General features: G+C 42.3%; 1 protein-coding gene across 3 annotated transcripts in view; it reads left to right on the top strand.

The window, feature by feature from the left end:
- The window catches only part of col28a2a (collagen, type XXVIII, alpha 2a), a 172,781-nt gene that overhangs the window by 93,122 nt on the left and 60,522 nt on the right, over positions 1-19,137 (top strand). For all 3 annotated transcript variants that reach the window (XM_051930610.1, XM_051930611.1, XM_051930609.1), the window contains exons 15-17: positions 9,724-9,792; positions 17,189-17,257; positions 17,357-17,425. In XM_051930610.1, the coding sequence (XP_051786570.1) occupies positions 9,724-9,792; positions 17,189-17,257; positions 17,357-17,425 (207 nt within the window). The remainder of the gene's footprint in view (positions 1-9,723; positions 9,793-17,188; positions 17,258-17,356; positions 17,426-19,137) is intronic.

Raw genomic sequence — 19,137 nt, 5'->3', positions numbered from 1 at the left:
CTATCTATCTATCTATCTATCTATCTATCTATCTATCTATCTATCTATCTATCTATCATACAGTCATTTTCATCTATCTATCTATTATATAGTGCCTTTTATCTATCTATCCATCTATCTATCTATCTATCTATCTATCTATCTATCTATCTATCTATCTATCTATCTATCTATCTATCTATCTATCTATCTATCATACAGTCATTTTCATCTATCTATCTATTATATAGTGCCTTTCATCTATCTATCTATCTATCTATCTATCTATCTATCTATCTATCTATCTATCTATCTATCTATCTATCTATCTATCTATCTATTGTGGAAAGATAAGCCTCAACACAGACAGGCAGACACCAATGGTTCAAGCACCACACACATTTAATTACAATAACTATTTATAAGTGTCCCGCACACAACCCAGTCCCTCTGCACCACACACTCTCAAGTCCGGGCTTCTCTTAAGTTCTCTCTTTGCCGCCTCCACTCCTCTCCTCCGAGCTTCGTCCTCTTCCACCCGACTCCAGCTGATGACTGGAGGGAGGTGGCCCCTTTTATTTCCACCCGGATGTGCTCCAGGTGCCTCCTGTTGAAATTCCTGCGGCACTTCCTGGTGTGGCGCAAGTGCCGCATGAGCACCCGGAAGCACTCTAGGTGTGCCTGGTAATACTTCCTCCAGCACCTCCCGTTGTGGCAGAAGTGCTGATGTCCAGGGCTTTACAGTCTTCTGGGCACCCCTTGGCGGTGACCACAGGCCCCTATAGGGTTGAGCTTCCATGCTCAGTTCCCATGGCCCCCACACAAACCAGGGTGGCTGCCCTCTTGTGGTCCGGGGGAAGCATAGTCCCTCTCCTGGTCCTTCTCGGTGTCCCGGCTGGGCACAGCCCCCAGCCGCCTGCCACACATTATCTATCTATCTATCTATCTATCTATCTATCTATCTATCTATCTATCTATCTATCTATCTATCTATCTATCTATCTATCTATCTATCTATCTATCTATCTATCTATCTATCTATCTATCTATCGTAAAAGAAAAGCAAAATAGTCAGCCCAAAGAGTTGTCTTCTAAGAGCTCTACTCTCTGGAGGTTAGATTAGATCAATTTTATTAATCTCATGGGGAAATTCAGATGCATACAGCAGCAGAAACATAAAAAACAATACAGACAAATGTATGTAAATGTACAGACAAAAACAGGACAAATAATACAGCTAATCATTTAATCAATTGGTAAATAAATAAATGTATAATGTGCAGATATTTCAAAATGAACTTAACGAGTACATCGGGAGGAAGCACTGAATTTTTTGATAGCAGCGGACAGAAAAGACCCCCAGAGGTACTTCTTAGCACACCGTGGTAGAATGAGCCTGTAGAGAGAGAGCACCTCCTAGAGGGGATTTTTCATGATGGCATCCAATTTTGCCCCCATCCTCTTTTCCACAACAGCTTCCAGTGTGTCCAGTGTTCACACTGTAATGGAGTGAGCTTTCCTAATACATTTGCTCAACGTTCTTCCTCAGGAAACCAGTGCATAGAATACCACACTGGCTACTATGGACTGGTAGAACATTTCCAGCAGCTTACTGCACACATCAAAAGACCCGAGTCTCCTTAGCAAGTCCAGCCTGCTCTGGCTCTTCCTGTCTGGCACCACCATGTTGTCAGACCAGTCCAGTTGGTTGTTTATGTGAACCTCCAGTTACTTGTAGCTCTGCACCACTTCCACTTCCTCCTCCCTGGATGTTGACTGGTCTCAGAGGCTCCTAGACACTCTGGAAGTCCATCACCATGTTGGTATTGTACTGGAAGTCTGTTGTGTGGAGGGTAAATAGGAAGGGAGGCAGAACAATTCCCTGAGGTGCTCCAGTATTACACACCACCATTTCTGACACACAGCCCCTCAGTCACTGCAGTCTGTTGGTCAGGTAGTCCGTGATCCAGGAGGTTATGGGGGCACCAAAATTCCAAGCCTTTGGCTTTTCCCCTCCTGATGATGCAGAATGGTGTTAAAGGCACTGGAAATAGTAAAAACACATTATCTTGACAGTGGTGCCCCCTTTTGTCAAAGTGGGAGTAGGCTGTGTGGAGCACATAGAACAGAGCATCCTCCACATCTGTATGTGTCTGATAGACAAACTGCAGAGGATACAGATGTTCTGAAACCAGGGGTCATAGCTGTTTTGGTTCCAGGCTCTCAAATGCAACCCCTGAAATGAATGTCTACTTCCAGTGATCTCTTGGTCTTTATAGTAGCCTTTCAGAAGGGGTGGAGCCTCGTTGAAGGATGCAGAAGTCAGGTGATTCATCCCACTGAACTCTGGGTGATGAAGAAGATGCTGTTAACAACAGTGCCTCCTCTTGAGTCAGGAGTTGCATCATAGCCCGGAAGGTGTCCTTCTAAGCGCTTGTGCTTGACAGTATATAGTGCCTTTCGTATCTATCCTTAACCAATTTCTGCAAATGTCTGTCATAGTGGGCTACTCCCATCTGGTCATTGTGTGTGTGTGTGTGTGATCAGAGCCTGGATAGATTGTTCTTGTGAGTGGTAATGATCTTTACCACACCATTAATAATAAACCAGTGGAATACTCAACTGATCCTAAAGCTCCATCTGAATCCATTTTAGGTGCCCATACACCACTGAGAGTAGTTTTATCGCCGGGTTGCTTCTTAATCCTTAGGCTAGGGGCTGAGCTTTGTCTTCTCTAGAGTTAAGGTCCCTTATATTATTTGCTGTGGTCATGTAGTACGATTAAGGTCCAAAGAAATGTTGGGTCACCAGCCAGGTCACCTCATTTAATTCAAACGGAAAAGAAAAACAAAACAAGCACATGATGGTGTGCAGAAAAACATTGAATAGCTGAAAGTTAGATCCTTCCTGGTGGTAACTGATTAGCTCGGATGAGCGAGTTTGGTTTGGAAGGAGCTCCGTCTTCCGGATGACTCAAAACCAAATGAGATGCTTCTTTCCAGGAATATCCAGGCTTTATAGGGGCTCATACCGGGAAGGGTTGGGGTTAGTTACCTGCACTGGGCATCTTCTAGGCACTGTGGAGGAAGGTAGAGATGATAATGTTAGTAACAGTGCCCCCTTATGTCCCAGAGTGATATTACATACCTCTGATTAGCTTGGAAGGCAATCCTTCTATGCGCATGCATGACACCACCAATAGAGGTTCATCTCATCTGACGTCCAAAAATCCATCCTTGGAATGTTTTCAGGATACTGCTGCCCTGTTCACAGTTGGTTCCTGCCATCTGCTTAATACTGCTGGGACAGGTTCTGCTTCCCTGTGACCCTAATTTGGATTTGGGGTGGGGGGTCCAATGGAAGGACTGATAAATGTTGATAAGGTTTTGTAGTTTCATTAAATTCAATAGTGATGGTCTTTCTTATTTTATGACTGGGCTCATAAAAGCAATTTCTCTGTCACATATCTGTGAATGTTCCCATCACTGGTGTTATAGCCTGGGAAGCTGGCAGTGCCCGCATTCTCCTGCCTCCAATTTTGGATGCTCCCCTGTGGCTTGAAAGTCATTTTCTACAAATAAAGTGGACAACCTGGAATAAATGTTTTACTTTCTTATGGACGCAAACTTGAAACAATGCCAAGGGCACTCAAAAGCATGGTGGGAACATTTTGAAAATGTGTGGGTTCTGTCATTATTGTGTAAGAACATAGTTTAAAATGAATCTTTCAGAAAATCTCAAAGGCCATTGGCATTTTATTTCCTGAAATCACAGCCTATTTTAACATTACTTAATATAATATTAGCGGCACGGTGGAGCGGCAGTAGTGCTGTTGCCTCACAGCTAGGAGACCTGGGTTCGCTTCCCGGGTCCTCCTTGTGTGGAGTTTGCATGTTATCCCCGTGTCTGTGTGGGTTTCCTCCCACAGTCCAAAGACATGCAGGTTATGTGTATTGGCGATACTAAATTGTCCCTAATGTGTGCTTGTTGTGTGGGTGTGTGTGTCCTGCGGTGGTCTGGCGCCCTGCCCGGGGTTTGTTCCTGCCATGCACCCTGTGTTGGATTGGCTCCAGCAGACCCCCGTGACACTGTAGTTAGGATATAGTGGGTTGGGTGATGGTTGGATATAATATTATTACACTGGCTTAATTCAATTTAGGGTCTCATCAAGTCAGACCTGGGATCTCGTTCACAAACTTGGATTTGAGCACGAAAGTATACATATAGCAAAAACCAAGAAAATGAGTGCACCAAAAAAAATCTGATTTATACAACCTGGCATACACACATTTCTATACAATTTACCTTTATAAATCACAATCATCTTCTAAATGTGCATATGTGAAAGCACCCTGCCCAGTCTTCTCCCTGAAACAACCATGTATGGACTATGCTAATCAACCTCATACATACTGTATGTAACCACAATGCTGCAGCCCTACATTGAGTGATAGTGGAGGCTCCCACCTCATCTCATGCCTCCAGACCCCCTCACCTGCATTTTGAGGAGTCCCACAACTGAGCGTGCAAGAGCATATGCAGCATTATAGAGACAATCCTCTGCGTTCTGGGGGTCAGAGTGGGTAGCCGCCATTACCAATCACATGTAATGAAGTCATTGCTGTTACAGTGAATACTACAGGCCATATAAAAGACAGAGGGGTACAGCACCATCACATCTGTCACAGCTAATAAACAAAGCCAAAGCCGACTCAGTAGTTTGCAATACCATTTGTAGGAAAATTATGAAATGAATAATCACTTGTGGGCAGCACGGAAGCGCAGTGGTAGCGCTGCTGCCTCACAGTTAATGGACCTGGGTTCACTTCCCAGGTCCTCCCTGCGTGGAGTTTGCATGTTCTCCCCGTGTCTGTGTGGGTTTCCTCTGGGCGCTCCGGTTTCCTCCCACAGTCTGAAGACATGCAGGATAGATAGATAGATAGATAGATAGATAGATAGATAGATAGATAGATAGATAGATAGATAGATAGATAGATAGATAGATAGATAGATAGATAGATAGATAGATAGATAGATAGATAGATACTTTATTAATCCCAATGGGAAATTCACATTCTCCAGCAGCAGCATACTGATACAATAAATAATATTAAATTAAAGATTGATAATAATGCAGGTAAAAAACAGACAATAACTATGTATAATGTTAAATGTTAACGTTTACCCCCCTGGGTGGAATTGAAGAGTCGCATAGTTTGGGGGAGGAACGATCTCCTCAATCTGTCAGTGGAGCAGGACAGTGACAGCAGTCTATCGCTGAAGCTGCTCCTCTGTCTGGAGATGATACTATTTAGTGGATGCAGTGGATTCTCCATAATTGATAGGAGCCTGCTGAGCGCCCTTCGCTCTGTCACAGATGTTAAACTGTCCAGCTCCATGCCAACAATAGAGCCTGCCTTCCTCACCAGTTTGTCCAGGCGTGAGGTGTCTTTCCTCTTAATGCTGCCTCCCCAGCACACCACTGCGTAGAAGAGGGCGCTCGCCACAACTGTCTGATAGAACATCTGCAGCATCTTATTGCAGATGTTGAAGGACGCCAGCCTTCTAAGGAAGTATAGTCAGCTCTGTCCTTTCTTGCACAGAGCATCAGTATTGGCAGTCCAGTCTAATTTATCATCCAGCTGCAAGCTGTTAGGTGGATTGGCGATTCTAAATTGGCCCTAGTGTGTGCTTGGTGTGTGGGTGTGTTTGTGTGTGTCCTGCGGTGGGTTGGCACCCTGCCTGGGATTGGTTCCTGCCTTGTGCCCTGTGTTGTCTGGGATTGGCTCCAGCAGACCCCTGTGACCCTGTGTTCGGATTCAGCAGGTTGGAAAATGGATGGATGGATAATCACTTGCAAAAGTACAGCGATCAGTCAACAAATTGTGAAAAAATGCGTAATTAAATAAAAGTTATTTAGCACTTTGAGTACTGACTCAAGCAACTCATGACAATGGGATTGTCTTGACGAGGGAAAAGGGTACTTCAGTAAAAACTCTGCGGGTACCAACTTGAAGAGGCAGACAGAGCTTCCTGTGGGCACCAACTGGCGGTGGCAATGTAGCTGGAAGCATGGCCGATTTCAGGGGTGAATGGTGTAAGCATTACAGATCTGCGGTATAGCAGTGAAGATGAGTGAGAATCGACTGTGAAACTGAAGATTCTGTAAATGGGTGGAGTAGACGGGGTGAACAAGTCATTGCTTGCGTTTTCGTCTAGAAAGGTGGAGATATAAGCACTGAGGTTACCTCTGACTCAACGATTGTGAGAATGCTTTATTGAGGGCCTGGAGGAATGAAAAGACAAAGAAATAGAAAGAGATGCAGTTTGGGATTTTTAAAAGTTCTAACTATGTATTGTGACAATACACGTATACCTAAACACACACAGACAGACACACAGACATAATTCCAAAAATGGTATTTTCGGACTCAGGGGGGTCTAAAAGAATGTGGAGATTCATCAAAATCTTGAAATGGAATTTTTAGAGGATTCTAATACTTTCTCTATACTTTGTATACGAGAAAGTCAGGGAGGTCTAAAAGGCTGAAATTCATCAAAATCTCGACATCGAATCTTTGGACGATTACAATACTTTACCTATACTTTGTATACGAGAAAGTAATAACGTTAAAAATTTGAAATTGAGAACTCATCAAGTATAATACTGCGGTGGGTTGGCACCCTGCCCAGGATTGGTTCCTGCCTTGTGCCCTGTGTTGGCTGGGATTGGCTCCGGCAGACCCCCGTGACCCTGTGTTCGGATTCAGCGGGTTGGAAAATGGATGGATGGATGGATCAAGTATAATAATAACAAGTCTTCACATTTATAAAGCACTTTACTCAAAAGGCTTTGTGAATTCTCGTGGGAAGGACCTGGGATGTGAACCCAACATCTCCGGAGTGCAAGGCAGTGGCCAGCTGTGTAGGTGTATCATGCTGCATAATATTGTGCTTGATAGTTTAAATTTACAAACCTAGAATTTCTGTAATCATAAAAAAAAAAACCACAGAATAATAACCAGCTCTATATTCTACAAAAAAGTTATGTAGTCCCGCAAAGCAGCGAGTGCTTAATTTGATTGAGTTTTAAAGAAAATTCCAAAACTTTTTGCATGTTTGCATCATATGCAGTCTTTCTAATTCATTCTTTGCTTTGAGTGTTAATGGCTGATCATTATCCTCGTAACTGCCACGAATAAAAGGTAAAGTACCACTTCCAGTTAACAGAAATAGCTCAAAAGTTGATAGAAATCTACATTGTGTACCTAATAATTTGGTTGACCTAAGTGAAAGCGTACTCAGGTTATCGTGTTTACACACACACATACACACTGAGACAAACACAAAGACATAATTCCAAAAATAGTATTTTCGGATTCATGGAGGTCTAAAACATCGAGATTCATCAAAATCTCGACATTGAATCTTTGGACGATTACAATATTTTACTTATACTTTGTATACGAGAAAGTAATAATATTTAAAATTTGAAATTGAGAACTCGTCAAGTATAATAATAACAAGTCTTCACATTTATAAAGCACTTTACTCACAAAGCTTTATGAATTCCCATGGGAAGGACCTGGGATGTGAACCCAACATTTCCTGAGTGCAAAGCAGTGGCCACCTGCGTAGGTGTATCATGCTGCATAATATTGTGCTTGATAGTTTAAAATTACAAACCTAGAATTTCTGTAATCGAAAAAACCGCAGGATAATAACAAGCTCTACATTCTACAAAAAAGTTATATAGTCCTGCAAAGCAGCAAGTGCTTAATTTGATTGAGTTTTAAAGAAAATTCCAAAACTTTTTGCATATTTGCATCGAATGCAGTTTTTCTAATTCGTTCTTTGCTTTGAGTGTCAATGGCTGATCATTATCCTCGTAACTGCCACGAATAAAAGGTAAAGTACCATAGCCGGTTAACGGAAATAGCTCAAAAGTTGATAGAAATCTACGTTGTGTACCTAATAATTTGGTTGACCTAATTGAAAGCGTACTCAAGTTATCATGTTTACACACACACGCATACACGCACACAGACAAACACAAATACACATAATTCCAAAAATGATATTTTCGGATTCAGGGAGGTCTAAAACGTCGAGATTCATCAAAATCTCAACATCGAATGTTTGGACGATTACAATATTTTACCTATACTTTGTATACGAGAAAGTAATAACATTTAAAATTTGAAATTGAGAACTCGTCAAGTATAATAATAACAATTCTTCATAATTTATAAAGCACTTTACTCACAAAGCTTTATGAATTCCCATGGGAAGGACCTGGGATGTGAACCCGACATCTCCGGAGTGCAAGGCAGTGGAGATATCATTGCACCTCCTGCGTAGGTGTATCATGCTGCATAATATTGTACTTAAGATTTAAAAATTACAAACCTAGAATTTCTGTAATCGAAGAGTATTAACCACAGGATAATAACGAGCTCTACATTCTACAAAAAAATTATGTAGTCCTGCAAAAACGAGTGCTTAATTTGACAGAGTTTTAAAGAAAATTCCAAAACTTTTTGCATGTTTGCATTGAATGCAGTCTTTCTAATTCGTTCTTTGCTTTGAGTGTCAATGGCTGATTGTCATTCTCGTAACTGCAGGATCGAAACGTGCGAGTGAAGGGCCAACTAGTCGTATGAAAAGAAGTGCGGAGACAATGCTTGTCAGTAACAAGACTCTCATTGGAGTAACAATTAATCTGCGAAAACCCACATTCGCACACACTTGACGAAACTGGAATATAACTAAGACTCAGCACACAATTGATTATAGAATCATTTAATTTGTAGTCGATGCCACAACTAACTGTCGTGGCCGAGGTACCGTCACAAAGTGATGTATCAAAGACATGCTACCACCACTTCCAGACACACAATAGTGCGCTGAATTGTGGGTTGAATGTTGCTAGGCTAAGCGGAGTGTTACATTCATAGTCTGTACTACTGTAGGAATTTATGTAGGAATTTCTGAAGGCTCACGAAATGTGTTTTTCTTGCTTTCTCTCTGCATTTCTGACGGGACCATGGGCTGGGCCAGTGGGCCACTCAGAGGTTGCTTCTGGGCCGCATGTGAACAGGCCAGCACTAGTTGGTCAAATGATACCCCAACACAGTGACCCTGGACATACTGGTTTAAAGTAGCAGTGCGATAGACTTCCAATTCATCCAGCTCAATGCCCACTGACTACCAATGAGAGATTTCTCAAGTTAGTCTCAGACCTGACCTTGCTTTGGCATTCTTTTAAATTTCTAGTCACGTTATTGCTTTGGTAATCTCTTCACATGCTGTATATATACAATATATTAGCCTTCTCCTCAGTTCTTATTACTACTCTGCTTTATTTTTATTATTATTGTGTATGTAGCTGATGTCTTTGTCAGGGTTAGTTATGTGATCAGTATAGAATTGTCTACATGTATTTTTACATGTCATACTGACTCAGGGGGTCACACGCTGGGTGGGAACTGAACTGACAGGCTTGTTGAATACACAAGCTACTGTAATTTAAATATCAATGGGACCCTTGCTATGTTTCCTCAGGCCTGAAGTCAGCCTGGCTCTGGCACACTGTATTCTGCTATCCCGTTAGCACTCCATGACCAAACTCCGATTTACGCTTGTAAAGCAGATCATCACTGGTGGCAGATCGAAATTCCTCTCCATAAATCAGTGTGATCTCACAAGCCCACAGAAACAGTGACGCTCCTCTTTGTATTGCAGGGAGACCGTGGATTCGAAGGACCCAGAGGCCCCCGAGGACCAGCAGGCGTTGGAATCAAAGGTGAAAAGGTATGTTGTAAATACATCACTGGCTGAAAAGAAGCAGAGTTCAGAACAATAATAGTTTTTTGTCTCCACCACAAATTAAAAAAGGGGACAGGAATGGGCAAACAATCAATGTATTTACAGGCTGAATGACTACTTAGAAACACTTGTCTACAAGCCGGCCATTCTGCTGGCAAGCATCTGTCATGGCAGCTGGGATTCCAACGCAGTGTGGGAAAATGCAGACCTGCAGAAAGAGAGACAGAGCAAGAGAACGACTAATAGCGGGTATAAATTAAGAAAATGTCGAGATTTTGTGCAGGCGCCATCCCACGGTCCCTCTGCAGTAGTTTCACCATTGTGATGGTGTGCCAGACAAAGTTTTTTATATTTCATTAGGCACATCCTCCATTTAATGTTCTGTCTCAGCAAGAGACAGTGAAAAGCTTCGATTAAAAGGATCAGGAGATGAAACGTAGACAGAAAAACAAGTAGTGGTCAGTACCAAAAAAATCAAACCGATCTGCCATCCAGCTAAGGACGTCATACAAAAACCAAAAAGCAAACTGCCAAAAAATGTTTGTTAACCAGGTTTATCTCAAAGGATCGCAACAGAATTTCCCCTTGGGATTAATAAAGTATCTATCTATCTATCTACCAGACGTTATTTTTAAACCAACTTCAGTTGAGTCGGGAAGGCACATGCCAGCCTTTGTTCGGTGGTTATGGGATTGATTGCCGTGGCAACGGCTAACCCCACCTCTATAAAAATAGCTGCGCCTGTAAACAAACAAAATGGCATCACAGGCAAACATTAAATGTGTACAAGTCTCTCAGGACAATAGGTTGTCGTGTCTCAGCCAGGGTTTCTCCCCTGGTTGGGGTTCCAATTCACGTTTTATGTCTCGTTTTTTTCATTTTTGATACTTTCATTTTTGTTAATTATGTTAATCTTGCTTTTGTTCATTATGTGCATTATTCTTTCATTCTGCCTTTTTAGGTATGTAAGCTGCCTGTGTTATATGAAATGTGTTTTGTGGGTGGTTCCCCAAAGAGGCGGGGCTAACTGCCAATCACTGCCAAGAACTGCCCTATAAATTCAGAGGGTCTCCCACAGTTCCTGGCAGTTCATTTCGAACGTGCATGGGAGTTGTGAGTTTACATGTGTTTATTGTGAATTCTGTTCAGTATTGGATCTCCGACATTACTGACCTTGCTTTTGGCATCTGTATCAGGATTTGTTTGATTTCGATTGAATCCCTGTTACAGGCAATTCTATTTCACCTTCATTGCCATTAATATCCTTTTTGTGAATACATCTTTTATCTTATAAAGATTCAGAACTTGCCCTTATTACTAGCTGGGGTTTGCTGGTGGGGCGGCACTGTGACACAGTGGTAGCTCTGCTGCCTCACAGTAAGGAGACCTGGGTTCGCTGCCCTGCGTGGAGTTTGCATGTTCTCCCAGTGTCTGCGTGGGTTTCCTCCGGGTGCTCCAGTTTCCTCCCACAGTCCAAAGACATGAGGGTTATGTGCATTGGCATCCTAAATTATTCCTAGTGTGTGCTTGGAGTGTGGGTGTGTGTATGTGTGTGTGCCCTGCAGTGGGCTGGCGCTCTGCCCGGGATTTGTTCCTGGCTTGCACCCTGTGTTAGCTGGGATTGACTCCAGCAGACCCCCGTGACCCTGTGCTAGGATATAGAGGGTTGGATAATGGATGGATGGATGGGTAATGGATGGATGGATTGATGGTGATATCTCCCTCTAGTGGACATTACTGGAAGTGCTTTGGAATTCTTTGATGCTTGGGACCCACAGGTAGAGAAAAATAAAACTCAAAATCAATTCCTTGATTTAAAAAAAGGCTATTTAGCCAAAAAGATGTCCCTAAAAAGTCCCCAGGGAAGGTTCAAAAATTCATAAAGAACACTAGTCCCAAGAGTTAAAACATATGAGTTCCCAGTTTCCCACATCCATTGCCAGGCGCACTCACTCATACTGGGTGAATTTAGAGTGGCCAAATAACTTAACATACACCATCTTTGAGGTTAAGTAAGATGACCGGAGCACCCAGAGAAAACCCCACGCGTGCAAACTCCAAACAAGATGTGACCAGGTCAAGATTTAAATTCAGGAATTTATGGAAATATGAGGCAACAGCACCATGAAAATGTTGTGTTTAATGTTAATGAAAACGCAAAGGAGGAATGATCAAGGGCTCACCACAAATGAAGACGCTTTAGCCACCACTAGCCTGACTATTGCAGGATTCTATGTCCAGTGTGGTGTAGTGATTGAGGCTTTGGGCTTCAAACTCTGAGGCTGTGGGTTCAAATCCCAACACTGACACTGTGTGACCCTGAGCAAGTCACTTCACCTGCCTGTGCTCCAATTGGAAAAAGAAAAGGAACCAACTGCATCTCAAATGTTGTAAGTCACCTTGAATAAAGGCGTCAGCCAAATCTGTAAAATATAGTTTGCTGGCTTGCCCACTGTGCTCATATCACACTTGCTAGACAGTCTCCCATTTTCTTTCTAGCCATACAACCACCATTGCAGATGAACCTTTGTTCCAGTTTATTATACTGTACTAGCTGTGTAAACCCGTGCTGTAAAAAGCCTATGGTCATAGGAACTATTGAAATCGTCAGAAAAATATTGAAATGTAAAGATGTTAGGTAATTATATTATATGTATGTGAATTTCCCCTTGGGATTAATAAAGTATCTATCTATCTATCTATCTATCTATCTATCTATCTATCTATCTATCTATCTATCTATCTATCTATCTATCTATCTATCTATCTATCTATCTATCTATCTATCTATCTATCTATCTATCACTACTCTGTGCGTCTCTCTCCTAGTAGGATTCTTTTTGCCGACGTGCTCGCATCACTTGTATATTAGTAGCGGGAGGAAAAGTAAAAGGGATACTGTTTTGCCTATGTGCACACCTTCACTTCTGTAATAGCCGCTAAGCAAGTGTCTGTTTCCTCAGACCTGGAGCCCTTACCCCGACTCCACCTCTCAGTTCTGGGTCGGACAGACAGACACTCACACTTCCACGTGTAGACGTTTATATATAAGATGCCTTGTAAATATACCATCAATGATGGTATAGGCCATGGGTCAGCAACCTACGGCTTAGCACGCAGAATGATTTTCAATGTCACTCACTTCGCTCGCCAACCCCCCGGCCTGTGCTATGCGCCAGCCACTTCGCAACTCTACCGCTCGTGTTGTGAAGAGGGGGCTGAATGCACCCCAAGGAGACACGGTCACTTAAACAGTGATACAATGGGAAACAAATAGTCTTTTTTTATCTCCTCTTTGCTCGTTCAGCTGTTGCTGCCGTGCCGTGTGATCTGCATCTCACGCAGCACTTCGAACATTTAAAAGCCTGTATAACAGCTGTCCTACTCTTTGTCTTTTATTTCCAGCTCCAGGCATGGTTAAATCTTGATATTTTTTTAGTTTTATAATTTAAAAACAGAATAAGAATCTGAAAATCTAACATCACATTAAAGTTCGATAAATTCTGAAAAGAATGATACCAAACATATATATGTAGGTTTTAAAATAAGCCCGATTTAAAGCATGACAAAAAACATGACATTAAAAACGTCACCGTTGCACTTTTAGGCTTAGGATTTTATATATAGAGAGTAGATATAGTAATTATTAGTAGTACAGTATATTAATATACAGTAACATATTAATATATATTATGTATAGTATACATTGTAAAACAAGATAATAGGACAAGATAAAGATTTGGGTTGGGTTGTAGCCCTTGTATGTTACACTGCCTTATATTATTTATGAGCTCAGGCAAGAAGCTATGGCACTAAAACAGGCAGGGGAGAAAGAAACACTTTTATCCATGTATAAATGAAATTAATGTTTCAAATTACTGTATATGCAAAATGTGAATAAGGAGAGTAAAATGGGTGTTAGTTAAAATAATACAAGCTGCTGTTAGGCTGCCAGGTGGCTGTCTGTTTCATTATGTTGATCAGTCGCTGGTCCAGCTTGGTGTTTGCTCCCCCATAGCCTTTAAATGGAGAGGCAGAATCGGGCAGCACGGCCTGTCCTCCTCTGCTCAGGATGGAAAATGGCAGACAGCGGCAGCTGAAAGATAGAGAGCAAACTTTTTCCAGTCCTTTGGATTCCTCTGACTCCTGTTTTGAATATTGTTTCCTTCTCTTAGGGGATTTTATACCCTAAGGTATCCATTGTTTTCAATTTTTTTTAATATAGTTACAGTTTTAATTTGGATTTGTGCTTTGGGATGTTACATCACCACCATTCTGATTGCTGATTCCCGTTGTTTAGACTGCTCTGGAGTAGTCACGTCGCTTATGTCACAACAGAATAAAATGTCACCCGGTGGTATGCTTCCCCCTCCAACCACATGGATTTCAATACTTTTCAAACTGTTTTTTGTAAATTTTCGTTTGTTTTCTTCCTTTGGAACGTTCTGCACTCCTTCTGACTTGGATTTAGTTTCACAATTCTTGGTTTAGGTTAATGATAATTGTTCTCCTGGGTCTGACCTTTGCTACGTTTTTGTTTTTTGTTTTATTTTGACTTACATCTTTGTATTCCAATGGTCCTCTGAAGTCTCAAGCCTGCTAGGCCCAACACCTGTCATACCTCATGGACCAATGGGGCATTCTGGTGCTGGCTCTAATTCAGTGACCAATCCTGCTTAAGCCATAACTTAGTCAATCAATTCAGCTGCTTTGTTGCTGTCAGCATTTTCTCCAGTTACAAAAGATGCACAAATGTAGTTATAGAGAAACATGCAAGGAAAGATATACAGGTAATTAAGTCGTAAACTGCCTTCTCAAATCATCTGCTCTCTAGTCTAGACTTTGATCCTGGGAAGATGAGTTTATAAGCTCATACAAACTAAAATAATGCCTCTGACATGACCCACTCAGATCGAGGGGCCTCACAAGGGTTGAGTCCCCCTTGCAGACATGTGATCATTTAATTGCACTTCCGCCCTTAGTGATTTCATAACTGGACACCTGATCATTTCATCAAGGTTTTCCTCTTGATAGATAGATAGATAGATAGATAGATAGATAGATAGATAGATAGATAGATAGATAGATAGATAGATAGATAGATAGATAGATAGATAGATAGATAGATAGATAGATAGATAGATAGATAGATTCTTTATTAATCCCAATGGGAAATTCACATTTTCCAGCAGCAGCATACTGATACAATAAATAACATTAAATTAAAGAATGATAATAATGCAGGTGAAAAAAAGACAATAACTTTGTATAATGTTAAATGTTAACGTTTACCCCCCCGGGTGGAATTGAAGAGTCGCATAGTTTGGGGGAGGAATGATCTCCTCAGTCTGTCAGTGGAGCAGGACAGTGACAGCAGTCTGTCGCTGAAGCTGCTCTTTTGTCTGGAGATGATACTATTTAGTGGATGCAGTGGATTCTCCATAATTGATAGGAGCCTGCTGAGTGCCCTTCGCTCTGCCACAGATGTTAAACTGTCCAGCTCCATGCCAACAATAGAGCCTGCCTTCCTCACCAGTTTGTCCAGGCATGAGGCGTCTTTCCTCTTAATGCTGCCTAATCCCAGCACACCACCGCTTAGAAGAGGGCGCTCGCCACAACTGTCTGATAGAACATCTGCAGCATCTTATTGCAGATGTTGAAGGACGCCAGCCTTCTAAGGAAGTATAACCGGCTCTTTCCTTTCTTGCACAGTGCATCAGTATTGGCAGTCCAGTCTAATTTATCATCCAGTTGCACTCCCAGATATTTATAGGTCTGCACCATCTGCACACAGTCACCTTTGATGATCACAGGGTCCATGAGGGGTCTGGGCCTCCTAAAATCCACCACCAGCTCCTTGGTTTTGCTGGTGTTCAGTTGTAGGAGTCGCACCATTTAACACAGTCATTGATTAGGTCCCTGTACTCATCCTCCAGCCCATTCCTGATGCAGCCCACGATAGCAGTGTCATCAGCGAACTTTTGCACATGGCAGGACTCCGAGTTGTATTGGAAGTCCGATGTATATAGGCTGAACAGGACCGGAGAAAGTACAGTCCCTTGTGGCGCTCCTGTGTTGCTGACCACAATGTCAGACGTGCAGTTCCCAAGACGCACATACTGAGGTCTGTCTGTAAGATAGTCCACAATCCATGCCACTAGGTATGAATCTAATCCCATCTCTGTCAGCTTGTCCCTAAGGAGCAGAGGTTGGATTGTGTTGAAAGCGCTAGAGAAGTCTAGAAACATAATTCTTACAGCACCACTGCCTCTGTCCAAGTGAGAGAGGGATCAGTGTAGCATATAGATGATGGCATCCTCCATTGATGATCATTGATGATTTCAATATTGGGCACTTGATTGTTTTATCGAGCTTGCCCCCTTGGTGATTTCAACCTTCATACACTTGTTTCATCAAGCTCCCACTTTAGTGATTTCCACCCGCAGACAATCATTTCATCAAGCTTTCCCCCCCTTGGTGAATTCAGCCCATGAACACCCAATCATCTCATCAAATTTTCCCCCTTAGTTATTTCAGTATTTCACACTCGATTGTTTTATTGAGCTTTCACCCTTGGTGATTTCAACCCGCTAACACTTGATTGTTTCATCAGGTTCCCACCTTAGTGAGTTCCGCCCGCAGACACTCAATCATTTCATCGAGCTTCCCTGCCTTGGTGATTTCAGCCCATGAATAACCGATCATCTCATCTAGATCTCCCCCTTAGTTATTTCAGTATTGCACACTCGATTGTTTTATCAAGCTTACCCCCTTGGTGATTTCAACCCGTGGACACTCAATCATTTCTTAGAGAGAGGTTGGTGAAACACTGCACAAAAAGTTTACAGTCAGTCGTTTGGGAATCCCCCCCTTTGATCGTGTCACCTGGTGTGGTCCACACCCCTCACACCACCTTAGTGATTCCACTGCTCTGGTCAATTTCCTTCTCGCCATCACATTTAGCCAGACAAAGAAATTCTTATCAGTGATCATGGCTCATTGTCGAAAAGCTACTTCTTTCTTTTAAATATCTTAAATAATAATTTACAAACAATTATCAAAATATGGAATACTAATCCCCATTGTACTTATAATGGGCCAATTTAGAGGTGTCAGTTAACCTAATCCGCACATCTATGAGAGGCTGGAGAAAATTGTCCAAGGAAAATCCACACAGACACGGGGAAAACACACAAACCACACAGTCAAGCAGAGATTCAAACCCAGGACTCTAAAGCTGTGAGACAGTCAAGCTAACCACTGTGCCACACAGCACCGCCCTATAAATGAGCCATTTTGGTAGGGCTTGGTATGGTTGTCCTTAGTTGATGTATCAAACATCTCAATATGATTCTTCTTTTCCATCTGTTGAACATTCTAGGGTGAGTTTGGACCTCCAGGTTTACCAGGACCTCTTGGCCTGCCAGGCATTGGGATTCAAGGTGAAAAGGTAACTATGTCCTTCTTAACCTTATAAACAGAGGAGCTTAATATCAACCAGGGGCTTTTTTTTCTTTTTAATAAATGACTTTTTAAACTTCACTTGCAGGGTATAGAAGGACCAAGGGGCCCACATGGCCCAAGAGGACCACAAGGAGAAGGATTCCCTGGACCAAAGGTAATTGCCATAGTTGGTTAACTTCCTCAAACAAAGTAAACGTGTGACAATACATTTAATGAAGTCTGGAAAATTGGTCACCTCAAGCCAGGAACTTAAATATTGACAGTGGAAACAGAGCAAACGTAATTAGGTAGACAGCGTTTCCTAATAAATGTAGCACCATCTTCAAAACAACATGGATGTCAAAGCCTACACATGTTGGCATCATCAGCAATTCATTTTACCTGCTCATCTTCAAGCACTAAGAATGTGTAATCTTTGTTTTAATATATTGACTGACATGCAGACCCCAGGTGGTTCCAGTGGGTGGCCACTCTTCTTCATCCCTCATTTTCAATACTGGGGTTCCACAGGGCTGTGTTCTGAGTCCTCTACTATACTCCCTCTACACATGTGACTGCATGGCTGGGCATGACTCTTAACATCATTGGTGACACAGGTGTGATAGTTTTGATATCTACCAACATGGATGAAGTGCAGAGTCTGTCACACTGGTGCCAGGACAACAGTCTATTCAGCATGACAAAAGAGCTGATTGTGGAGTTTGGGAGAAAACGACAGGGAGCTTACCACCATCTCAGTATTAACAGCACTCTGCTGGAGAGGGTGTACAGTTTCAGATACCTTGGTGTCCATATAACAGAGGACCTGACCTGGTCCAAGTACACCAACACCTCGGTGAAGAAGGCACTGCAATGTCTTTACCACCTCAGATGCCTTAGGGATTTCAGTCAACCGTCCCAACTACTAAAGTTCTTCCACATATCCACCATTGAAAGTATCCTGACAAGAAGTATTACTGCCTGGTTTGGCAAGAGCAGCAAGCAGCACCACAAGGTTCTGCAGAGAGTGGCGCGACCAGCCAAACACATCACAGGGTGTGCACTCCCTAACTTCCAGGTCATCCACACCGAGAGATGCTGGACCAGAGTGAAGGAAATTATCAGTGATATCAGTCATCCCAACAACAGCCTCTTCTCTGTGCTGTGGTCTGGAAACCGCTATGGCTGCATGAAGGCCAGTTCAGAGAGACTGAGGAGGAACTTCTGTCCACATCCATGCATATGTTTAATAAGGAAAGTGTCTAGAACTACATTATGCCCTACTGTTAAACTCTCTTTAAGTTGTTAAGTTATTTATTTAGTTATTATTTAATACTAAGTGCCTATAGCATGGGAAAGGCACTGTATAAATAAAATGTATTATTATTATTGTGGGTGAAGTGGTGGCTCAGAGGCAAGGCCCTTAACCTGCAATTGCTCCGTCTTGGGTATGACATTAATCTGCATCCAGCCCAGCAAATAGATCCTCCAACTTACAGGGAAAACCTGGGGAGTGGTGGCAGGACTGGCACACCAGCCACTCTTCCAGTGTGGTGCTGAGGTATCACCCACTGCTCTCGGGTCCCAATCCAGGTGATTCGTTTTTGGGGTGGGAGGCTGCAACACACTATCAGCGCATGCACCCAACCTCATTATTATTATTATTATGACATATTTTAAACTGATATTTAAAATAATTGATGTTTTTCTTGATAGTTTATGACAGCGCCCATCAAAGTCCTAAGATACGACACCCCTCTGTGTCCATAGTGGGTAGTCAGTAGTAGACTTAGAGAACTGCTTCAGGATCACCTCAAAAAATTCAATCTGTTTGAAAAATTTCAGTCTGGTTTCTGAACTTCTCACAGCACAGAGACAGCCCTGGTC

This window comes from Erpetoichthys calabaricus, chromosome 8, assembly GCF_900747795.2.
Source record: "Erpetoichthys calabaricus chromosome 8, fErpCal1.3, whole genome shotgun sequence".
Classification (NCBI taxonomy): Eukaryota; Metazoa; Chordata; class Cladistia; order Polypteriformes; family Polypteridae; genus Erpetoichthys; species Erpetoichthys calabaricus.
The sequence above is the reverse complement of the archived record's forward strand: the minus strand, read 5'-3'. Positions and strand labels throughout refer to the sequence as shown.